A 26643-nucleotide genomic window follows, 5' to 3' on the forward strand; every position below is an offset into this window, starting at 1 on the left:
CATCATCAGGGGAGACACAAGAGAGAAATATAACGACTTACTGTTACATTTCTCTCTTGTGTCTCCCCTGATTATGTGCTTATTACACGAAAGTGCACTTGGGAACTTTTCGTGTTTCATTTTCCCCGTGGACTCATAGGAATATATATATATATATATATATATATATATATATATATATATATATATATATATATATATATATATATATATATATGTGTGTGTGTGTGTGTGTGTGTGTGTGTGTGTGTGTGTGTGTGTGTGCGGAATTTCTGGTTCATTTATGTCAAGGGCAAGGTAAGTGCAAACGAATCTGAGACATAGCAATGAACAGAGACATTCAAGAGTCTTCGGTCATCTGGTATAGATTACAGAGGCACCGGAGATGGTTCAGTATAGCCAGACCATTTACGAAGTATCCAAACCAGAGAGTTGTGAATTAGGAATCCTTGCGGTGCCTCGTTGGGCAGTGTAGAATTCACACTGACCACTCCATACTAGGTCACCTCAAACCCTGCTGTTAAACAATGTGGGCTGAACTCCAGCTAGCCTGCTTGCGGGAGAAATATTAGACTCCATGATGCCTTCAGCGTCTTAGCGTACATCACTGCGAGAATCCACGGCAGAATCCTTTCAAAAAGCTTTGGTATTCAGAGGTGCTGAGATATGCCGGTGTTTGTAAACTGTTGAAATACCATTGGCGGTGGTAAGACGCGTCGGAATATTGAAGTCTGTACATGGCAGTTGGAATGTCACGAACGTTTCCTCAGAGTTCGTAAAGCCTTTCAGAAGGTTGGTGTCCATAAATTCACCGAAACCCAAAACTGTTCGAGCCCTTTGAACGCTTGGGGTTCACTCATGTCGGATCCTTTCAAAACAATGATGTCCATAAAGCTTCGAGACCCAAAGCATTCCGAATCCTTTGAACTCAGTCGTCCAGTCGTGTTTGAAAACATGCATCTTCCGTTTCTTGATCACTGGATGACATTGTCGCTTGGGAACGTTACGACAAGGTTTTCCCACCTACAGTGCTTCCCCAGGACCTCCAGACTCACTCTCCCCCCTCCACAGTTGCTTCCCCAGGATACCCACTGGGGCCTCCCCACCTCCAGTGCTTCCCCAGGACCTCCAGAGGCTCCCCCACCTCAATCGCACCCCCAGGATACTGAGGCCCCCCAACTTCCACCCTTCGCTCTTCTTCCCCAGACCTCCATGATTCTCAGACCCTGTTACTCCCCCATTCTATTGCTGTTCCCAGGTTCTCAGGCCTCCCCCTACTCGGTGCTTCCCCCAGGACACCACAGGCTTCCTCAACCCTTGGTGCTTTCACAACTACCCTTCTTCCACCACCACCAGTACTGGCTTTCTCACCCACTGTCCCTCCCACCACCACCACCACCACCACCTGCTCATGACGTCACTACCTCCACAAAAGTATTCTCTCGCGCAGCAACAGCTGGGTGCTAAAAACACAGGGTCAGAACCCGCCAAATCTATAAACAGGAGGAAGAAATGATACGGTTGGTGGTGGTGGTGGTGGGAGGGGGAGGAAGGAGGAGCGTTGGAGGAAGGTTAGGGTAGGAAGAAGACGGGTAAAGGCGAGGTAAACAATGGTGTTTTGGACCCTCACCTTCGAGACGAGAGTGGTGCAGCGTTGAGGACCGGGGGTCGTTACCCTGGTGTGTGTCGAGGTCCATTGGAGGACATTTGACTAGAGAGAGAGAGAGAGAGAGAGAGAGAGAGAGAGAGAGAGAGAGAGAGAGAGAGAGAATCACAAAATCACTTAGAAAAAAAAAGGTGAAAGAAGATATGCATTTACGTGATCAGCAGTTTCCAAGACTTTATATATATATATATATATATATATATATATATATATATATATATATATATATATATATATATATATATATATATATATATATCAGCATTTTCCATATAAAGTAAACGGTACGACTGTCTGGATTAGCGAATATATTCTGGGTAGCCTTTGTGTAACACTATCCCGCTGCCACGCTCAAAGACGATTCTTGTGACAAATGAACATCGAACTTGTCGTCAGAGAAATCTAGAAATAAAAGGATTATTTCGGTCGGGTAGACTCTGATACTTGTATAGTGGATCGTAAAGCAGTGATGACTGGTTGTGTTTTCCCATCAGTGTCCCTTGATGTCTGTTCCCAACATGCACTGCCGGATGTATGAAGCCTCAGAAAAGCTTCAAACTCGGATGTATGAAGCCTCAGAAAAGCTTCAAACTCGGATGTATGAAGCCTCAGAAAAGCTTCAAACTCGGACGTATGAAGCTTCAGTAAAGCTTCCGAAACAGAGTGTACGAGGCAAATTATACTGACGTAAACAAATAAAGAAAACTTGTTTTCACGAGAGTGAGATCATATTGACATGAGTGGCGTGACCTGCAAGGGAGAATGGGAAACCTGTGGCTGGCTACTGATAATAGTAGATATTGAGAATGAATAGAGGAAACAGAAATCTAAATGTAAGTGTTAGAGGTAAAGGCAGTCCTAATCTTAGCACAGTTCTAGGGATGAGAGCAATAGGGAAATGAAGCAGATGATAATATGCAAGAATCTTGTTAACCTTGGGAGACTGATTGAGCTTACGAAACACAGTGGGAAAGGAGGGACGGGATGTCTTAAGTCGTGGAGAGAGAGAGAGAGAGAGAGAGAGAGAGAGAGAGAGAGAGAGAGAGAGAGAGAGAGAGAGAGAGAGAGGAGCACCTGAGGTAGGCTGTGTAGCTTGGAGTGAGCCACAACAACAACCTGAACCCCAAGGAAAGTGTGGTGACTTCTGCCACCCATCTTGTCACACGTTTTATTTTCATCATTCTTGGCTTCGTCGGCACTGTATCAGTGGAGCCTGCGCCACAAGCGGCTCAGATATCGTAATTATAGCTCAGACATTATATATATATATATATATATATATATATATATATATATATATATATATATATATATATATATATATATATATCCTGTTTCCTTATATATGAAGCGAGGTATTTTATATATTTGCGATTATTTGGTGGTGGAGGGTAGTGTGAGAGAAGAGAAGGAGTTGGGGTCGGAAGCAGGTGCTGTTGGTGGAGGGTGTGGGTTAGTGGTGGTGGGAGTGAGTTGATGGTGGTGGTGGAGTCTGTGTAAGAATCTCCAGCACTCTCCGGCAGACACGTTGATGGCTCCGTAAATCTCTGCCCTGCTTGAGGAGGCGCCCACCACCATTGTGCTACTCCCCCGTGGCTCAGCCCCCAGGTCTGCTCCGTGGTGATCTCCCTCCTCCGCCGCTCCCCCCGTCGTGTTCCTTCATCCTACGTTTATGTAAAGATTATGCTAATGTGTGGCGATCTGTGTACACGTAGACTGCGACATTTCTCATTCGCACCAACACCAACAACGTCGTGGATTGAGGTAAGATTTAAGGAGTACTAGGAGGCGTCTGGTGATAGCCGGGAAGTCAGCCACAATGTGCAGGGGAGAGATTGTTCACCCACTACTGCATCTCGCACAACAAGGCAGAGGCGAGGAGACCCCGCTTGTTTCCAGTCGCGTTCGTGTCTCCCTCCCTCCTCCTCCTCAGGCCTGTCGGCCTTCCTCACCTCCCTGTGTCGTAGTTCTGCACGATTATCGCTTTTCAAGAGACTACCGATGACATGTTTACATCTCACGTGATACTGGAATTATGATGTACGGTTCTCCTGAGATTGTATGGTGTTGCAAGCAAGTTATCTGACCCGTACGTAGACCCAGCTCTTCGCGCGCGCGCGTCCTTGAAAGCATGGCTCGCTCTACGTTCGTCTGGTAACCGTCAGGACTTCTACCGATGCAACTCTGCTGCGTGGCGAACGTTGTAAATCTCAAACACACACACACACACACACACACACACACACACACACATTTCGACAGTTTCCCGCAGACATCTCCCTCCCTCCATCCCTCTCTCTCTCTTTCTTCATGCTTTCTTCTCCCCCTCTTCTTGTCTCTCGTTTAGTTGGAATTCGTCTCTAGCATCTCGCGCCGGGTGGCGGGGAGGGGAGGGGAGGGGGGTGATCATGAAGCGACAGGATCTATTTCCGTGTTTGGCACAGCCAGCTGTGGGGAGCCAACACAAGCCGCCGCTTATTGTCGCGTTAATGGCGGATCAAACAGAAGGCGTTCTGCTTTACGATCGCCCCGCGCCGGATCCCTTCGCCCACTCACAACCCGTTATCTGCTTAAAAGAGTGTTTTGCAGTTTTTGTCCACCCGGCGCAGGGGTCCTCTCGCCCACAACCCCCCCCGGAGCCGCGGTTTTACGGATGCGACGCGCTCTCCGTGTTGGTGTCGGGTTTGTGTGTGTGTGTGTGTGTGTGTGTGTGTGTGTGTGTGTGTGTGTGTGTGTATCAGCGGCGTCTCACATTCCGCGCTCTTCCTCCGCGGAGGAAGAGCGCGGTGTGCGACCCTCGAGTACGACGGGACGATCTCCTGGGAGCGACAGCACGACGCTTAAAGCACAACGGTGCGACTCTTGATTACAGTGGGACGACCCTCGAGCACGACGGTGTACGACCCATGACCACGACGGGGGGGGGGCGGCCCTTAAGCACGACGGTACGACCCCTTGACCACAACGACGGCACGACCCCTTGACCACGACGGCGGCACGACCCTTGACACCAGCGGTAATACTCTCGGGCAAGATGACCTGGCCTTTGACATGACCCAGGAATAATAGAGGCAGGACCGCCGTACCCTGAGTGTTGTACCGTCGTGATCACAGGGTTGTAATACAACACAGGATACAGAAGTAATCGTGTATTCTTAATCACCTGCAACTTGTCGAGTTTTGGTTGGTGTTTGGCTTGCGGTTGACACCATTAGGAAATGCAACGAAGCTCTCTGGGAAAGTCGAGAGAGGGACATTAAAGAAACGCAATTGGTCGACGCGCTTGTAGCGAGGCCGTTGATTGCTTCGTAAGTGGTCTAACGAAAATGACATTTCCTAGAAGCACTAGAAACGAGGCCGCTGATTAGTCCTTAAGTGGTCGGATTGAACCGACATTTTCTGAGATTGTTTGAAGCGCTTGTAACGAGACTGATGATTGGCTCATAAGTAATCAAATCAAAATGACGCTCTCGAGGGTGATTGGCTTTTTCAAAGAAGGCGTGATGGCTGAGGTCGGTGATTGGCTGGCACGCTGCTAATCAGGAATGGTGTGGGAAGGAAACAATTTTCTTTGTGCCCTAATTACCCACACTGATTACACAGGCATTCCTCGCTGTTACAGTAGCCCATCACAGTACAGCCTGGACGAGGAGTAATTATGTATCGGTCGGTACAGTCGCAAGCTGCCACCTCGTTCGGTGCAGCCATCGTAATTCCTTGAGCACGACGGTACGACCCTTGAATACGTTGGTGCGGCCGTTGAGCACGACGGGACGACCCTTGAATACGTTGGTGCGACCGTTGAGCACGACGGGACGACCCTTGAACACGACGGCACGATCGTTGAGCGAGACAGTATGGCTCCAGAACACGACCCTTGGGTGTAATGGCCTGGCCCTTTACATGACCCCTAAGGGTCAGGTCAGAGGCCAGATTATTATACCCAAGGCTTTTACCGTCATGCTCAAGGGTCGTTCCGTCATGCTCAAGGGTCGTCCCGTCGTGCTAAAGGGTCGTCCCGTCGTGCTCAAGGGTCGTACAGTCGTGCGCAAGGGTCGTACAGTCGTGCGCAAGGGGGTTAATGCCAGCTTCTAAAGCAATACTAATTTTGTTTTTCACGGTTTATGAATGACAGTAATTATCTAACTGTAAAGATGCTTTTGTTTTGTCTACATCACAATAAAGACCAGTTATACATAGTTAGCTGTAGACTAATTAGAGTTTGCAAAGCTTCCCTTACATTTTGTCATAGTTCTACGTAATTTAAAGCTGCTTTATACAATTCCAAAAATTCAGATAACCGAAGAAAAATATTTTGCTTTTCCTGTCAAAATTTGAAACGAACAGATGAAAAAAGTTTTTCATATATTTATTTATTTGTTGCTTAACTTGCGATTTTGAAAGGTGTTCCGACCGCCTGTGTTTACCATTCTGAAGGTCAAGAGAGTGACGCAGGCGCGGAGTTGTCCAGCAGGTCGGCAAGGACGAACATCCCCTTGGTGTACCGTACAAGTATGACCCTTGAGAGGCGGAGGAGTGTGCGGATCACGTGTTGTTTACCTGGGTTATGAGGGAATTTGTTGACTTGTTGTTGTTGTAGATGGCGGTGGTGGCGCCTGTTGGAGGTGGGGGAGGCACATGTTACATGTACATTGGTACGTACAGACCCGAATGTACAAAGAATGTACGTATGAATCTGGTGTGTGTACAGAGACGCGTGTTTCTACACACACACACACACACACACACACACAGGTATGTACACTCACGCCTACACACTGCTACCCTTTCCTCCCCTCCCCACCTTAACTTGATGCGCCTCCATGCCGCTTGTCACTACCCACCCCACCTGTACCCTCCCCATCAAGTCACCTCCTTTGACCCTCCCACTCACCCCTTCGACTCCCACGGTCTCACGTCTGACATTCACCAATACTTCACTTTATATGAATAACATTACCCCACCCCCTCGAGCCTCGAACCCTTCACACACACACACACACACACACACACACACACACACACACACACACATGCACATGCACAGCCATGCAGGCAAGCACATCCTAGGCATCAGCAGCTAGAATGGAGACAGACCTTGAAGGAAGTGCTCAGCTCCCCCAGCACCCGCCGCCCCCGCGTCCTGCCAGAACTGGTTTACCTCCCCACTGTATAAGGTCGTCAGGAATACCTCCCACACCACCTGTATAAAGTCGCCAGGAATACCCCCTTGATACCACTGTATATGGTTACCAGGCATTACACCACTGTAGAAGGTCGCCTGGCATATACCCTCTTTGCAGTATAAGGGCACTGGGCCTACCCTCCACACCACTGTATACGGTCATCAGCCTTAACCCCACAGAACTGTATAAGGTCATCAGGCGTACCCTCACACACACACACACCACTGGATAAGGACACTAGATGAGCCCCCATAAGGTCACCAGGCACATCCTACACTGGATAAGGTCACCAGGCACACCCTACACTGGTTAAGGTCACCAGGCACACCCTACACTGCATAAGGTCAATTGGTATACGTAAGTCCCTGGCTTTCCTCGTCGTATTAAGGTCACAGAGGTCAGAGAGGGGTCATGCCTACAGTCCTTCATTGACGCGCCAGCTTCCTTCCACGTATTCGCAACTAATAACCCTTAAGGGTCAGGTCAGGGTCAAAGTCATCACACCCATAAGCCATACCGTCTCGCTCAAGGATAGCACAGTCATGCCCCGGGGTTGTGCCGTCACGATAATGAGCTGGAGCGTCATACTCAAGGGTCGTACCGTCGCGCTCGAAGGTCGTACCGTCACGCTCAAAGGTCGCATCGTCACGCTCGAGGGTCGTACCGTCGCGCTCGAAGGTCGTACCGTCACGCTCAAAGGTCGCATCGTCACGCTCGAGGGTCGTACCGTCACGCTCGAAGGTCGTACCGTCACGCTCAAGGGTCGTACCGTCATGCATGAGAGTCGTACCGTCATGGTGACGGGTTTTAAGCCCCGTTCAGTCGGCGAGTCATTATTCGTATGGATGAGAACTGGCAGTGTGCAATATGGCGGAACTGCATGAGCAACGATGCAGCAGATTCGTATGCAACACAGCGGGGTTACACCGCGCTGTACAATAGAACGTTGCAGCAGTGAGTGAGTGGTGAGGGTCATGCAGGGCGACCGTGGCGTCATGCACAGCCCCACCCGGCACAGAGACGGTGGTGCGGCGCCACAAACAATCAAGCGAAGTGAAGTTTTTGTCACACAGACCCGGACACGAAGGGTGCCTTGTGGCCCGGGCCGCTGCGTCCCCGTGGCCCGCCTTCCTGCGATCTTCTTGTGTTGCTGGAAGACCCTTTCAGACTCGGGTCTTGTTCCCATGGCCCCCACCTCCGGTATCCCAGACACGAGTGTTGTTCCCAATAGCCCAGGCCGCTGTGTCACCGTGGCCCGCCCTCCTCCCTCTCGTCCGACGTCGATGCTAGATTTCACGAACCACAGTTCCGGAAGACCAAGTCCTCGTGTCCCCCCTGGCCTGGGCTGTGGCACCTCTTGCCCCAGGAGGGAACGTGTGGGGACGTCATCCATCCTCAGGTCCCTGTAACTAGTGAGGGCAGACATTGATCTGTTGTGGTGCATCTTGACTCACCACACGCTCGCCGCACACTTGTCAATACCCCCCTCACAGTGGGGGAAGGACACCCGGGGAAACATCTGAAGTTATAAGACGAAAAAACAAACAGGACTTTATAGTGACCTAAGACCCCCACCTTGCTCACCAGACGGCCTTTTACTTTCCCTTCGCGAAGAATTGATTGGTTGATGCAGCTTGACTGCCAGACCATCCGTAGTTACTCTGATCAAAGTTATAACTTTATGATTTATTGTATGATGCTGAGATCAACCGTCTATTAAAATAAAATTGAGAAAAAGTTATGTTTTCTTGTCTAAGAAGTCGCCAAGTATATAAATTCGTTGGGGAAGGAACGACACGACTATGAACACAAGTGTGAGATGTTCTGGGACCGAAGTTGGACCTGTTATGATTACAGAGTAGAGCGGAGAACACCTGTGTGGACACCACACACTGTGGGTCACCATTACTACTTGCAGCCGGAGAAAGACTCGTGTGTATTGCTTTCACAGGTTAGAGGAGGATCCGGCAGTGGTAGATGTGGCCTCATGCACCGTACACCAGCACATCCAGGGACACAAGAATGACAAGTTTGGATTCCCGTGGTGTAGCGGTTAGCGTTCCCGACTGTAACGCATTCACGGGCCGCCCTAGGGTCGAGTGTATAGGTTCGATCCCTAGTTACGGCAAGCGGTCCACAGTCAACCCAGCTGTTCATCCACCCTTAAGGGTTGCTCGATATAATGGATACCTGGCTCAAGCTAGTATATATATATATATATATATATATATATATATATATAGTTAATGGGATGGCCTTGATTTGGGCCTCAGCTGCCCGTGCCGTCTCACCTCCCATAAAAAATAAATCGTCCTTGAAAATATACATATAACTTTTTCTCCTGTGTTTACGGAACTGGAGACAGTCTAATTACTAGTGGATTGAGGCGCGCATCTGCAGTAGTCTGGCGTGACAGGTGTTGGGGATTTACGGGTGTGTTTGCCGCGCCGCTCACACTTGGCAGGTGTGTCCCGCAGGGAGAGTGAAACACATCAGGACTCGCCGTTTTCCTTCATGGAGTAAATGAAATATATTTCCTCGCCTCGTCACTTATGGCCCTCCGCTCCTCCTCCTCCTCCCCAGCTCGCCCGCGATCACAACGCGACGGGCCGATCTGGTGGCCGTCAAGCCTCAAGATGTCGCCCTTGCCCTCAGTCTGGTCACGGAAGGTAAACAGATCTGATGAAAGCACAAGAACCCCTTCCTCGAGACACGTGCCGTCGCCCGTGTTACACTCCATTCACCAGGCGGCAGAATGAACCAAGGAGGGAGGGAGGGAGGCATAACACCCCTCCCAGACCCTACCAGCGACCCCACGCGAAGCAAAGCTTGGAGATCAAAAGCTTTCCTCGGGTTATACAGCTTAGCGCTAATGGCAGCATTATTATTTACTCCCGCCCCCTCGGGGCGTTGCTTGGGGTACCTTGATGGTCTTAGTGTCAGATGGGGCCTTATTAAGGTGATGGATGGCAGTGCCAGGTGGGTCATGTTGGTCCCAGATGGTTCACGGTGGTGCCAGATGGGTCATGTTGGTGCCAGATGGTTCTTGGTGGTGCCAGATGGGTCCTGGTGGTGCCAGGTGGGTCATATTGGTGCCTGATGCCAGGTGGATGCCGTGGTGATGATAGGTGCCAGGCGGGTGCCATGTTGGTGTCAGGCAGGAGCCTTGGTGGTGTCAGACGGGTGCCACTGGTGGTGGTGTCATACGGGTGCCACTGGTGGTGTCGTCATACGGGTGCCACCGGTGTTGTCGTCATACGGGTGCCACCGGTGGTGTCGTCAGACTGGTGCCACCGGTGGTGGTGTCAGACGGGTGCCACTGGTGGTGGCGCCGTCCGTCATGACCCCAGGGGCGGGCCCTGGGTGTGAGGCAACAGTCTGGGGCAACCCCAACTTTCATCCTAGGTTACTCCGTGGCGTCGACCTTTGGCGGAGCCTCCAGCCTCCCACCCACACACCACCACCTCCTGCCCCCCACACACACATCCCATGGGTTACGGGATCCGAGAGAGAGAGAGAGAGAGAGAGAGAGAGAGAGAGAGAGAGAGAGAGAGAGAGAGAGCAGCAACAAGATCTAACTTATCTCTAAACTCCACACGAAGCAATTAGGTGGTACATTCTCTCTCTCTCTCTCTCTCTCTCTCTCTCTCTCTCTCTCTCTCTCTCTCTCTCTCTCTCTCTCTCTCTCTCTCTCAGCTGGGTGAAGGGAAGTCAATTGAATTGCTTGGAGATCTTGGATTGGCTGTGATGATAGTTGAATACCCCCATGAGCACGACGATACGATCCTTTGGTGTAATGGCCTCTGGCCTATGACCTGACCTCTCATGAAATGAGGGTCAGGTCATCATACCCAAGAGGTTCGTATCAGCTGTTCCTATCCCAAAACGGTAGGTCGTGCTGCCGGACGAGGTCGTGTTCTGTGGTGACCCCAGTCGGACGGAGTCATACTTCGGAATGACCCCAGTTGGACGGGGTCATACTCTGTGACGACCTGAGCCGGACGGAATGACCCCAGTTGGACGGGGTCATACTCTTGGACGACCTGAGCCGGAGGGAATGACCCTAGATGGACGGGGTCATACTCTGGGACGACCTGAGCCGGACGGAATAACCCTAGTTGGACGGGGTCATACTCTGGGACGACCTGAGCCGGACGGAATAACCCTAGTTGGACGGGGTCATACTCTGGGACGACCTGGGCCGGACGGAATGACCCCAGTTGGACGGGGTCATACTCTGGGACGACCTGAGCTGGACGGAATGACCCCAGTTGGACGGGGTCATACTCTGGGACGACCTGAGCCGGACGGGTGTCGTCTCATCCCCCGGTCATCAACATATCCGGCTTCCGGTCACGGTTCCGCCGCTTGGGGGGGCCCTCAAATGTTCCTATTAACCTATTAGTGTCTGCTGTATTCAACCTGCTGTATTCAGCCTACTGCATTTAAGTGTCTGCTGTATTCAACCTGCTGTATTCAGTCTACTGCATTTAAGTGTCTGCTGTATTCAACCTACCACATTTAAGTATCTGTTGTATTCAACCTACTGCATTAAGTGTCTGCTGTATTCAACCTACTGCATTAAGTGTCTGTTGTATTCAACCTACTGCATTTAAGAGTATGTTGTATTCAACCTGCTGCATTAAGTGTCTGCTGTATTCAACCTACTGCATTGAAGTGTCTGCTGTATTCAACCTACTGCATTTAAGTGTCTGCTGTCCCTCTGACCCACTGGACTTATGTATTCCACTACCTTCTGTATCCGACCTGATGTATCTAATTAAGCCAGTGACGTGTTTGACCGCACCTACTGTATTTTACATATTCGAACGGGATTTTCGTTATGAGCTCACTTGTGATGCAGCTTACTGCATCATTACGAAATCAAGGACCGATGTTATGCTGTGACCGTATCGCTGGGGGAAAGGCTGCTTAAGGAATATCATTAATGGTACTGTTATCACCATCATTTTGATTATTGATAAAAATAATGATAATAGTAATGATAATAATAACAATAATGATGATAATAATGATGATGATAATGATGATGATAATAATGATGATAATAATAATGATAATAATAACAATGATAATGATAATAATAACAATAATAATAATAATAATAATAATAATAATAATGATAATGATAATAATAATGATAATAGTAATAATAGTGATAGTAATAATAATAATAATAATGATAATAATAATAATAATAATAATAATAATAATAATAATAATAATAATAATAATGATAATAATAATAATAATGATAACAATAATAATAATATTATCGTTATTATTATTATTATTATTATTATTATTATTATTATTATTATCATTATTATTATGATTATTGAGCAGCTGGTGTTTACAGCTGATTCGTAAGATGTGCTGATCGACTAGCTAGTGAGGGGTAGTTTGATTTACCAACACGACGGTACGGCCCTTGAGCACGACGGTACGACCCTCGAGCACGACGGTGACGGTACGGCCCTCGAGCTCGACGGTACGGCCCTCGAGCTCGACGGTACGACCCTCGAGCACGTCGGTTCGACCCTCGAGCACGACAATACGACCCTTGAGCACGACGATACTATCCTCGAGCATGTCGGTTCGACCCTCGAGCACGACGGTACGACCCTCGAGCATGTCGGTTCGACCCTCGAGCACGACGGTTCGATTCGTGTAATGGTGGCCCGGCCCGTTGAGCAGATGCCTAGGGGTCGAACCATTGCGTTCAAGGGATTGATGTGTTCAGTTCGTGCGAGCAATTGGTCCGTACCAGCCGATGTATCTTAGTACACAGGAGTACAGGAGGAGTGTACATAACGACAGACCAATGGGTCCCGTTTATGACAGTGGAAGAGATACGAAACAAATCCTAGAAGGGAAAGAATAGGAAAACGAGCAGATTTACTCAAGGAAAACGGCCTGTAAAATTCTATATCTACAGAGACGCTTAAAACGTCTCTCGTGAACATGAAGAGAAGTATCTCTTAAGTCAGTTTTGAAACGTGTCTGTAATGTTGTTTTCAACTAATGCTAATGTATAAACGATTCCACCCGTATTGAAACGTGTCTGTGGCATAGCTTTCAACTACTCCCATTGGCAAACCATTTATTGACAGTCCTGTTGAAGAAAATGTACTTTGCCTCGTCCGAAGGAAAAAGTTTTGCTAACGAGTTTGTATCCATTACTGGCGAGTGAAATCACGAGTGATCTCGCCCTAGATACTTGCATAGATCAAGATTTGTCAAAGGCTTTGACCATACTAAATACAAGCATCAGATCACCTCTTAACCTTCTCTTTTATTAAGTTAATCAAGGTTACGTAGCCGGCTCTTGTGAGATTTGTTTCTGAGGATGGGAATCGTCTTGGCAGCCCCGCCCCTGTACTTTCTCCACTCTTCGTCTTTTTTGCAATTAGGATGACCAAAAACCCGAGCACACTAGTGAATGGAAAGAGTGAGGATAAGTCGCTACAGTTGAATTCCCGTGCTTTTGTATGCACTTCATTCCCTTTAGGGTTCTGAGATTGCTTTATTTTTGTTTGTGCGAGTGAGATGAGCGTAGCAAGAGGGGTAAGGCATGGTAGAAACAGTCATGTGGGGGAGGGAATGGTGGAGGCGTCCCACGTCTGTGGCCAGGGAAGGTGAAAGCAGGTGCGGAAATGCCTGGCTGCTTGGCCGTCTGACCTCTACCGCCTCCTACTCTATTCTCCCCCTCCCCTCATCTCTTGCAGTTGTCCTCACCCCCTCTCCCATGATGATGATGATGGTCACATCCCCCCCTCTCCCCATCCCCTGTTGCAATACATTCCCCCCCCCCTCTCCCCACCCCCTGTTGGAGTCCACTCCTCCTCTCCCCGCCTCCTGTTGCTCTCCTTGCTCCTTTTCCTTCCATCCCTCTCCCTGCTCCTGTATCAAGTTCTGGAGTCTGACATGTGTCAAGTTCTCTGGCGTGTGGGTTGTGTCAAGTTCTCTGGCGTGTGGGTTGTGTCAAGTTCTCTGGCTTGTGGGTTGTGTCAAGTTCTCTGGCGTGGGGGGTTGCGTCAAGTTCTCTGGCGTCTGGGTTGTGTCAGGTTCTCTGGCGTGTAGGTTGTGTCAAGTTCTCTGGCGTGTGGGTTGTGTCAAGTTCTCTGGCGTGTGGGTTGTGTCAAGTTCTCTGGCGTCTGGGTTGTGTCAGGTTCTCTGGCGTCTGGGTTGTGTCAAGTTCTCTGGCGTGTGGGTTGTGTCAAGTTCTCTGGCGTGTGGGTTGTGTCAAGTTCTCTGGCGTCTGGGTTGTGTCAAGTTCTCTGGCGTGTGGGTTGTGTCAAGTTCTCTGGCGTCTGGGTTGTGTCAAGTTCTCTGGCGTCTGGGTTGTGTCAAGTTCTCTGGCGTCTGGGTTGTGTCAAGATCTCGAGATAAGACGTCTGTATTTCGTGAAGACTTAAAGATATCATTATGCATGTTTTTACGTATGTTTAAATTGGGTACATTAGTGTCTATAACTTCCATTAGTTTCATGTTAATGTTACGTGTTTTACATATATTATACGTTATTATAACCCAGCCAGCCGAGAGATGGCAGGGAAGACGAATATTTAACACAATGTTTTTATTTGACTGCTAAGGTAAACGTGACGTAATGGTAAATGTTTATTTTTTTTCTTGCCCCTCTCAGGTAAGTGTGTAGACGACCGGTGGTGCGGGCCGCTCCCACCTGCCGACACCAGGTAAGTGCCCTTGATTTCAAACCGTCATCTCGACGCAGTTTATAAGATATATTTAATAGATCCTCAGGACGAGAAATCTCGTTCCCGACTCTGTAGAACACGACAGTGAATGCGTTTCTAACGTAGAACACGACAATGAATACATTTCTAACGTTGAACACGACAATGAATGCATTTCTAACGTAGAACACGACAGTGAATGCATTTCTAACGTAGAACACGACAATGAATGCATTATCTAACGTAGAACACGGCAATGAATGCATTATCTAACGTATCACACAATAGGGCAAGCATTTCTATCAATAGTGTCACTTGTGAACAAGAAATGATGGCTAGGATGACTGTGGGAAGACGAAGATGTATGTAACAAAATTGACCATCATGGCTACCATGTAGGGGGGAGGGGTGATGTGATATGGAAAAACAGTCATACAGTCAAACATGGGAAGCAAAGCAGCTATCACTTGGCTTAGTACCTGCGGCGTATTGATAGCCATGTGTACATATCTATGGCTCATTCCGGCCAGGTATTGTACCCACAAGACATGGGTACAGCCAGTCCTCGTGTTGAAGTACCACTACATTTATACGGTCAGTCCCCAGACCTACATCCCCTGACGTAGGTCCCCAGGCAGTCCATACATCCGTACTTCAGCTCCCCAAAGCCAAGTCCCCAGGCTTTAGTCCCCAGACGTGTCTCTGATGGATTCTCTGAAGACACTACACTTTCTTTTTATTACCCTCTTGATGTCCCCAAAATACTGTCATGAGACATCGTAAATGGTGATGGATTACTCCCTCCCTCACTAACCTCTTTCAGCACGCCAGTCAAGTGTTCGCATCTTTGTTTTCTCTGCTTCTCAAAGATGCCATTACGAATAATGCAGAAGAATACAGAGCAGTGATGAAGGACTAATTTGAACGAACGCAGTTAACTGAGATGAAATTACAAGTGGTGAGACGTAAGTGACTCAAGGTCTGTGTCTTGCTCGCCGCGAAAAATGGTTCTGCGAAGGATCTTCTCGGCAAGAACGCGACGCGCACACCTCCCGCTCTTGTTTACGCTTCGTGGAAACCACCAGACGTAGACGACTTCCTCAGCATGAAGCACGGGAAATTTCCCGGTCCCGGTTAACAGATATTATTATTATCATTATTATTATTATTATTATTATTATTATTATTATTATTGTTGTTGTTGTTGTTGTTAGTATTGGTTTTAGTAGTAGTAGTAGTAGTTTTTTGGTAGTATATTGGAGGATCTAGATACCGCATAAGTGCCTACTTTTGAGTACGCGGGGGGCCGGCGTTGCCCCAGAGACACGCCTTCCTCCCCAGAGAGATGTGAACTCTGGGGTTCCTTTGTCAGCGTGGTGGTTCGTGACGCACAGACCCCAGGCCGTCATACCTCGACTCCCCCAGACGGTTCCCAGGAGTTGCCTCTCACGAAATGCTCTTGATACATTGTGTTCAATATTATATTAAATATCATATGTTTATATTAAATGATATTACGTTTATGAATCATGTATTTGTTAAAAAAGTTTCAGGTATGGTGTCGATTCATCCTTTACGGTATTCGAAGACAAAGTTGTTTTCAGTTGTTGACCAGAGACGACAAAGTTGTTTTCAGTCGTTGACTGGTGAAGACAAAGTTGTTTTCAGTCGTTGACTAGTGAAGACAAAGTTGTTTTCAGTCGTTGACTAGTGAAGACAAAGTTGTTTTCAGTCGTTGATCAGTGAAGACAAAGTTGTTTTCAGTCGTTGATCAGTAAAGACAAAGTTTTCGGTCGTTGACCAGAGACGACAAAGATATTTTCCTTCGTTATGCAGTAAGCGGAAAGCCATTTCCACTCGTAAATGCAAATTTCGAAGCCACGAGTTTCGTGAGAGCCGCGCTGGAGAGGTACAAAAAAAAAAAAAGTTTTTATGACATTCCCTTCCGGTGGTGAGGCGTCGAGGTGCTGCGGGAGTCATTACCTGACGAGGCTGGCGGGTCTTATGGGCCAGCTGGACCGCTCTTGACCACCCGCGTGTCAAGCCTCTCCAAGCACTGGCGTCCATGGCTCCCTCCCCAACAGGTCTGTTGTAGCCAAAGAAAGTGGAGGTTCCTGGGGTATGTTGCCGTGACAGAGAGAGACTCTGTGGTTCGTGTGTTTGGTAAGCCATTGGAGCTGGTTCGACATACGGCCTCCCGAGGGCATTGGCTCAAGTGAGCCGGATCTGACGTCCCCTTGAGCACGACGGTACGACCCTTGGGGCACATGATGCCCATGGCTTTGGCCTGACCTTTAAGGGTTGGGTCTCGTGGCCAGGCCATCATCATACCCCAAGGCTCGTGCCGGCGTGCTCGAGGGGGGGGGGGGGGGGCTGATCTACGAGACATGTCCCCTTGCCACTCGATATGGGGGGAATCAAACCCGTATTTTGAGAGTGTGTTGCGAGACTGGGATTCCCATGGCAGTAGGTTAGGAGGTGGGGGTTGCCGAGGGTGGAGGGAACGGGATCTTGGCGCTTTGGTATGAAACACACACACACACACAGGGGTCCAGCCCTGGGGACAAGAGGGCCTGTTGGACCTGTCGAACCTGTCCCATTCTTGTTGATCAGACGCCTCTTGCCTCACACCACACACCTGCTCGCCCTGTGCTCTGGGCCAGGAGCCTACCTTGCTAGCCCGTGGTTGAGGACTCTATATTCCCTGCTAGCCCTTGGTCGGAGGAATATAGATTCCCTACTAGCCTCTGGCTAGGGGACTGTAGTTTCTCCACTAGCACTTGGCTGGGGACTGTGGTTTCCCTACTAGCACTTGGCTGGGGACTGTGGTTTCCCTACTAGCACTTGGCTGGGGGACTGTAGTTTCCCCACTAGCACTTGGCTGGGGACTGTAGTTTCCCCACTAGCACTTGGCTGGGGACTGTAGTGTCCCCACTAGCACTTGGCTGGGGACTGTAGTTTCCCCACTAGCACTTGGCTGGGGACTGTAGTGTCCCCACTAGCACTTGGCTGGGGACTGTAGTTTCCCCACTAGCACTTGGCTGGGGACTGTAGTTTCCCCACTAGCACTTGGCTGGGGACTGTAGTTTCCCCACTAGCACTTGGCTGGGGACTGTGGTTTCCCCACTAGCACTTGGCTGGGGACTGTAGTTTCCTCACTAGCACTTGGCTGGGGACTGTAGTTTCCCCACTAGCACTTGGCTGGGGACTGTGGTTTCCCCACTAGCACTTGGCTGGGGACTGTGGTTTCCCCACTAGCACTTGGCTGGGGACTGTGGTTTCCCCACTAGCACTTGGCTGGGGACTGTAGTTTCCCCACTAGCACTTGGCTGGGGACTGTAGTGTCCCCACTAGCACTTGGCTGGGGACTGTAGTTTCCCCACTAGCACTTAGCTGGGGACTGTAGTTTCCCTACTAGCACTTGGCTGGGGAGTGCAAATTCCCCTACTAGCTCGTGGTTGGGAATCCTCACTAGCCCGTGGTGTTGGCGTGTCAGTTCCCCAGCCATGCGACTAGAACTCCCCCAGACAGCAGCTGGTTGTGAGGACCAGACTTTGTCCCAACAGCTGGTAGAGGGCGGTGATCATCTCCTGTCAGCTGGTAACTGGGGATGATACCTACCCTGGACTGCTGGTAATAAGTTACAAATATTCCCTCAAGACCCGGGAATGGGACTGGGGCTTGCCCTGACCGCTGGTGATGGGGGCCAGAAATAGCAACAATTCTGGATAATAGGAAACGTCTTTTTTTTTTTTGTAGAAAACGGACAAAATACATGAAGACTGGAATTATGAATGACGTTCTAAGAAAACGGGAATCATGACTTGCCTTATCTGAAGAAAACCGGAACTAAGCATTATATATTTATGATAATATATCTCATAAAATCACGAAAACTTGAGGTACAACTAATTCAATATGAATAACTGCATTGGATAAAAAGAAAATGGGAGTGAAATGGAAAGCAGGTTATTAATAAGTATTCAAAAATAACCATGATGTCATAGTCATATATATAGACATCAGTTACGTTATTCTCTCTTGGATCATGTATAGAAATACATGTAAGGGAATGCAATACATTACAGGGTCGTGATGCGGAAATACATGTCGAAAAATCCGATGCATTCTCGTGGCATACACAAAACTACATGTAGACTCGTAGAGGAATGCGATACATTGCTGGGTCGATGTCCAGAAAATGGATCAAAAGAAAACGGGATATAATCATGGGACTTTGGAGAAAGGGGCGGGACAGTCGGTCGGGATTAGAGGGCGGAGCCTTCCTGCTAGGGTGGGGGTTTGGGGCGGCCTGGCTGATTGGTGGGTGGGTGATTGGCTGTTTGTCTGGTTGGATGGTCGGGTCTGGTTAGCTGGTCGAGTGGCATCTCTCATGGCTGGTCGACTGAGTGACCGAATCCACTCACTGCAGGTTAGGGCTGACTGGTAGATATCTGGGCTGGGTCTATATAGAGGGAGAGCCAGCTGACTGGCTCAGGAGCTGACCGGTTAGTGCAGGCAGGGAGCCATAGGTTGAGTGGCGGTGGTCATGCAAGCGGCGGTGGTGGGGGATCGATGCCTGGGTCCTGGGGTGGTGACGGGTGTGGCCCGCTGCCTCCCTCCCACCCTCACCTGCCGCAGGTATTTCACCTCTACTGTCCACCCCGCCCACTAGCGGTACCCCCCTTACCGCCCTTAGGTAACTGTGGTAGATGGTAGGTACCCCCTAGTGAGGATATATTTCAGATCTAGATACCCTCTTTGGTGAATATATATATATATATATATATATATATATATATATATATATATATATATATATATATATATGTATATATATATATATATATATATATATATATATATATATTCCCTGAAAGGCTCAGTCCTCTGGTCTTAACGCTACCTTGCTAACGCGGGAAATGGCGAATAGTATGAAAAAAAAAAAAAAAAATATATATATATATATATATATATATATATATATATATATATATATATATATATGTATATATATATATATATATATGTGTGTGTGTGTGTGTGTGTGTGTGTGTGTGCAAGGGTGTGTGACAATAGACGTGTAAGCGATTACAATTCTTAATCCCTTGTGCACGACGGTACGACCCTTGATCAAGGGTCGTACCGTCGTGCTCTGGGGTCGTGTTACTATCACATAGTGCACATGTACCAGTTCGTGGTGCGTCAAGTCTCTCATTAAACTTAAAATCCGCTATAAATAAGTACGATGATAGCTTCTCCAGGAAACAGGCACTTCAGAAATAGACTAAAAGACCAAGATAAACAACAATTATCTTCAGTAAAGTGGTTCAGATATACGTGAGAACAATCAGTCGCTGAACACTATGTTGTTGATACGTTGTTTCGTAGAACAAAAAAAAAAAAATGAATGGATTATTTTTGTTGTCTTGCCAATACGATGGTACAGTGAACAGCGGAACAACAGTAGGGTTGTAACAACCTCATAACCAGTGAATGGGTTACACAATATCATCATGGGGGTTAGGGGGGTGTGTGTCATTACCTGGACTGGAGGTGATGGGGTCCGTGGGGTAGAGAGGGGAGATTAAACTTTATATTCTCATCCAAGTGTTTTTAGGAAGCAGGTGTCTGTCTTAGTATGACCACACACACACACACACACACACACACACACACACACACACACACACACACACACTGCCATCCTGTGGCCATATATTCTCATTCTGATGTTCGAGGATGACCAGAAAGGAAGGAAAGAAGTCCTTTCTTTTTCGCTCACCGCAGGGAAGGATGATGGAATGATGGTCGTGTTATAGACCTACCGAGCCCTACGTGGGGTCACGTGCTGTTGTGGCTTACTGACTGAACGCACCTCTCTCTCTCTCTCTCTCTCTCTCTCTCTCTCTCTCTCTCCGTCTGTTGTAATAGTTACAGCTCTGTTGCGTCTGTTGCTGCAAGGTGCAGTCACGGTGTTGTGACAACTGTTACAGCCCTCTTGCAGCAGTCACGGTGTTGTGACAACTGTTACAGACCTCTTGCTGCAGTCACGGTGTTGTGACAACTGTTACAGCCCTCTTGCAGCAGGTCACGGTGTTGTGACAACTGTCACAGCCCTCTTGCAGCAGCCCCTGTGCTTGTACAACTGTTACAACTCTCAGGTTACTGTTACAACCGCCACTGCTTTTTTTTTATTTCATTATCCCCCGTGACAGCTGTTACAACCCTCTTACAATTGTTACGGTTCTGTTACAGCTTCGTTACGGTCTTGTTATTCCCCTCAGAGGCCTGTACAGTCGTGAGCCAATCAGGCCTCCTGTTGTCTGTCTTCCTCACGTAAACACTCATGTAAAATCAGAGGGCGATGTTAACCCTAACAAAAGTAAGCCGGTCATGAGACGTGGTTAGCTTCAACATTGGTTGATTTTAACAAAGACGCGCCGATCATGCTTCCCTCCTCCAACTGGGTCGTGTTAATTACCCCCAGCCTCCGTCATCCTAATTAAACATTGCATGAACGGAGTCTAAAGCGCCGCAGTGAAAGTGGGCGCCAGGCCTTCACCCTTAACTGACGGGAATATTAACCTCCTGGGATCCCGGCAGGGCGGTGCCGCCCTTGAGCACGACGCTAACGACCCTTAGGCGCGACGCTACGACCTTTGATCATGATGGTGCGACCCTTGAGCGCGACGGTACGACCTTTGATCATGATGGTACGGTCCTTGAACACGACGCTACGACCTTTGATCATGATGGTACGACCCTTGAGCACGACGCTACGACTCTTGAGCGCGACGCTACGACCTTTCATCATGATAGTACGGTCCTTGAGCACGACGCTACGACCCTTGAGCGCGACGGTACGACCTTTGACCATGATGGTACGACCCTTGAGCACGACGCTACCACCACTGAGCACGACGCTACGACCCTTGAGCGCGACGCTACGACCTTTGATCATGATGGCACGACCCTTGAGCACACCGGGTCGACCCCTAAGCACGACGATGCCGCCCTCAATGACGACGGCGTGACCCTTGAGCACGACGGCGTGACCTTTGAGCACGACGGCGTGACCCTTGAACACGACGGTGTGACCCATAATTACAACGCTCGTCTCATAGTCACGACGGGTCGACCCTTGGAAATAATGTGGTCCGGTCATTTCTAACAGTCCCTTAAAGGGCCAGGTAAAAAAGGCCAGGTCGTGATGACCAAGGGTCGTACCGTTGTCCTCAGGGGTCGTGCCGTCGTGGCCAAGGAGTCAAAAAAAAAAAAGTCGTGGAGTTTATCGAGGTACTAATGCCACTGTTGGGAGCTAGTGTGTGTGTGTGTGTGTGTGTGTGTGTGTGTGTGTGTATAATTAATGGTTTCTCTTGTGTTAATAAGGAATGGTGGATATGCTTAGGGTGATTTTCCTTTGGTTTTGAACTGATGTATCAACCGTGTGTTGATGTGCCATGTTGCTGGTGTTTTTATTGGTCAATCCGAAGGGCATAGAAAATGGTCAGGGTGCCTCGAAAGGCGGCGACGTCGATAGTTAGAAAATGGTCATGATGTCTCACAGAGGCAGCCACACCAAAAGACAGAAAATGGTTGTGTTGTTTCCAAAGGCAGCCCAGATACAGAAAATGGGTCATAATGTCCCCAAAGGCAACTACACCAAAAGACAGAAAACGGTCATGATGTTTCCATAGGCAAAGGATTCACGTGCGGCATACGCGTGAGGATTCACGTGCGTGCGACATACACGTGAGGATTCACGTGCGTGCGGCATACACTTGAGGATTCACGTGCGTGTGGCATACATGTGAGGATTCACGTGCGTGCGGCATACACTTGAGGATTCACGTGCGTGTGGCATACATGTGAGGATTCACGTGCGTGCGGCATACATGTGAGGATTCACGTGCGTGCGGCATAGATGTGAGGATTCCCGTGCGTGTGGCATACATGTGAGGATTCACGTGCGTGTGGCATACATGTGAGGATTCACGTGCGTGTGGCATACATGTGAGGATTCACGTGCGTGTGGCATACATGTGAGGATTCACGTGCGTGTGGCATACATGTGAGGATTCACGTGCGTGTGGCATACATGTGAGGATTCACGTGCGTGTGGCATACATGTGAGGATTCACGTGCGTGTGGCATACATGTGAGGATTCACGTGCGTGTGGCATACATGTGAGGATTCACGTGCGTGTGGCATACATGTGAGGATTCACGTGCGTGTGGCATACATGTGAGGATTCACGTGCGTGTGGCATACATGTGAGGATTCACGTGCGTGTGGCATACATGTGAGGATTCACGTGCGTGTGGCATACATGTGAGGATTCACGTGCGTGTGGCATACATGTGAGGATTCACGTGCGTGTGGCATACATGTGAGGATTCACGTGCGTGTGGCATACATGTGAGGATTCACGTGCGTGTGGCATACATGTGAGGATTCACGTGCGTGTGGCATACATGTGAGGATTCACGTGCGTGTGGCATACATGTGAGGATTCACGTGCGTGTGGCATACATGTGAGGATTCACGTGCGTGTGGCATACATGTGAGGATTCACGTGCGTGTGGCATACATGTGAGGATTCACGTGCGTGTGGCATACATGTGAGGATTCACGTGCGTGTGGCATACATGTGAGGATTCACGTGCGTGTGGCATACATGTGAGGATTCACGTGCGTGTGGCATACATGTGAGGATTCACGTGCGTGTGGCATACATGTGAGGATTCACGTGCGTGTGGCATACATGTGAGGATTCACGTGCGTGTGGCATACATGTGAGGATTCACGTGCGTGTGGCATACATGTGAGGATTCACGTGCGTGTGGCATACATGTGAGGATTCACGTGCGTGTGGCATACATGTGAGGATTCACGTGCGTGTGGCATACATGTGAGGATTCACGTGCGTGTGGCATACATGTGAGGATTCACGTGCGTGTGGCATACATGTGAGGATTCACGTGCGTGTGGCATACATGTGAGGATTCACGTGCGTGTGGCATACATGTGAGGATTCACGTGCGTGTGGCATACATGTGAGGATTCACGTGCGTGTGGCATACATGTGAGGATTCACGTGCGTGTGGCATACATGTGAGGATTCACGTGCGTGTGGCATACATGTGAGGATTCACGTGCGTGTGGCATACATGTGAGGATTCACGTGCGTGTGGCATACATGTGAGGATTCACGTGCGTGTGGCATACATGTGAGGATTCACGTGCGTGTGGCATACATGTGAGGATTCACGTGCGTGTGGCATACATGTGAGGATTCACGTGCGTGTGGCATACATGTGAGGATTCACGTGCGTGTGGCATACATGTGAGGATTCACGTGCGTGTGGCATACATGTGAGGATTCACGTGCGTGTGGCATACATGTGAGGATTCACGTGCGTGTGGCATACATGTGAGGATTCACGTGCGTGTGGCATACATGTGAGGATTCACGTGCGTGTGGCATACATGTGAGGATTCACGTGCGTGTGGCATACATGTGAGGATTCACGTGCGTGTGGCATACATGTGAGGATTCACGTGCGTGTGGCATACATGTGAGGATTCACGTGCGTGTGGCATACATGTGAGGATTCACGTGCGTGTGGCATACATGTGAGGATTCACGTGCGTGTGGCATACATGTGAGGATTCACGTGCGTGTGGCATACATGTGAGGATTCACGTGCGTGTGGCATACATGTGAGGATTCACGTGCGTGTGGCATACATGTGAGGATTCACGTGCGTGTGGCATACATGTGAGGATTCACGTGCGTGTGGCATACATGTGAGGATTCACGTGCGTGTGGCATACATGTGAGGATTCACGTGCGTGTGGCATACATGTGAGGATTCACGTGCGTGTGGCATACATGTGAGGATTCACGTGCGTGTGGCATACATGTGAGGATTCACGTGCGTGTGGCATACATGTGAGGATTCACGTGCGTGTGGCATACATGTGAGGATTCACGTGCGTGTGGCATACATGTGAGGATTCACGTGCGTGTGGCATACATGTGAGGATTCACGTGCGTGTGGCATACATGTGAGGATTCACGTGCGTGTGGCATACATGTGAGGATTCACGTGCGTGTGGCATACATGTGAGGATTCACGTGCGTGTGGCATACATGTGAGGATTCACGTGCGTGTGGCATACATGTGAGGATTCACGTGCGTGTGGCATACATGTGAGGATTCACGTGCGTGTGGCATACATGTGAGGATTCACGTGCGTGTGGCATACATGTGAGGATTCACGTGCGTGTGGCATACATGTGAGGATTCACGTGCGTGTGGCATACATGTGAGGATTCACGTGCGTGTGGCATACATGTGAGGATTCACGTGCGTGTGGCATACATGTGAGGATTCACGTGCGTGTGGCATACATGTGAGGATTCACGTGCGTGTGGCATACATGTGAGGATTCACGTGCGTGTGGCATACATGTGAGGATTCACGTGCGTGTGGCATACATGTGAGGATTCACGTGCGTGTGGCATACATGTGAGGATTCACGTGCGTGTGGCATACATGTGAGGATTCACGTGCGTGTGGCATACATGTGAGGATTCACGTGCGTGTGGCATACATGTGAGGATTCACGTGCGTGTGGCATACATGTGAGGATTCACGTGCGTGTGGCATACATGTGAGGATTCACGTGCGTGTGGCATACATGTGAGGATTCACGTGCGTGTGGCATACATGTGAGGATTCACGTGCGTGTGGCATACATGTGAGGATTCACGTGCGTGTGGCATACATGTGAGGATTCACGTGCGTGTGGCATACATGTGAGGATTCACGTGCGTGTGGCATACATGTGAGGATTCACGTGCGTGTGGCATACATGTGAGGATTCACGTGCGTGTGGCATACATGTGAGGATTCACGTGCGTGTGGCATACATGTGAGGATTCACGTGCGTGTGGCATACATGTGAGGATTCACGTGCGTGTGGCATACATGTGAGGATTCACGTGCGTGTGGCATACATGTGAGGATTCACGTGCGTGTGGCATACATGTGAGGATTCACGTGCGTGTGGCATACATGTGAGGATTCACGTGCGTGTGGCATACACTTGAGGATTCACGTGCGTGTGGCATACATGTGAGGATTCACGTGCGTGTGGCATACATGTGAGGATTCACGTGCGTGTGGCATACATGTGAGGATTCACGTGCGTGTGGCATACATGTGAGGATTCACGTGCGTGTGGCATACATGTGAGGATTCACGTGCGTGTGGCATACATGTGAGGATTCACGTGCGTGTGGCATACATGTGAGGATTCACGTGCGTGTGGCATACATGTGAGGATTCACGTGCGTGTGGCATACATGTGAGGATTCACGTGCGTGTGGCATACATGTGAGGATTCACGTGCGTGTGGCATACATGTGAGGATTCACGTGCGTGTGGCATACATGTGAGGATTCACGTGCGTGTGGCATACATGTGAGGATTCACGTGCGTGTGGCATACATGTGAGGATTCACGTGCGTGTGGCATACATGTGAGGATTCACGTGCGTGTGGCATACATGTGAGGATTCACGTGCGTGTGGCATACATGTGAGGATTCACGTGCGTGTGGCATACATGTGAGGATTCACGTGCGTGTGGCATACATGTGAGGATTCACGTGCGTGTGGCATACATGTGAGGATTCACGTGCGTGTGGCATACATGTGAGGATTCACGTGCGTGTGGCATACATGTGAGGATTCACGTGCGTGTGGCATACATGTGAGGATTCACGTGCGTGTGGCATACATGTGAGGATTCACGTGCGTGTGGCATACATGTGAGGATTCACGTGCGTGTGGCATACATGTGAGGATTCACGTGCGTGTGGCATACATGTGAGGATTCACGTGCGTGTGGCATACATGTGAGGATTCACGTGCGTGTGGCATACATGTGAGGATTCACGTGCGTGTGGCATACATGTGAGGATTCACGTGCGTGTGGCATACATGTGAGGATTCACGTGCGTGTGGCATACATGTGAGGATTCACGTGCGTGTGGC

At 49.2% G+C, this 26643-nt stretch overlaps 1 protein-coding gene across 1 annotated transcript in view; it reads left to right on the top strand.

Moving 5' to 3' along the window:
* Window positions 1-2352, top strand: part of LOC139746956 (uncharacterized) — an 88710-nt gene extending 86358 nt beyond the window's left edge. The window contains exons 16-17 of the mRNA XM_071658657.1: window positions 771-1320; window positions 2161-2352. Of these exons, the coding sequence (XP_071514758.1) occupies window positions 771-1320; window positions 2161-2352 (742 nt within the window). The remainder of the gene's footprint in view (window positions 1-770; window positions 1321-2160) is intronic.
* The last annotated feature ends 24291 nt before the right edge of the window (window positions 2353-26643 follow it).

Source organism: Panulirus ornatus, chromosome 5 (genome assembly GCF_036320965.1).
Source record: "Panulirus ornatus isolate Po-2019 chromosome 5, ASM3632096v1, whole genome shotgun sequence".
Classification (NCBI taxonomy): Eukaryota; Metazoa; Arthropoda; class Malacostraca; order Decapoda; family Palinuridae; genus Panulirus; species Panulirus ornatus.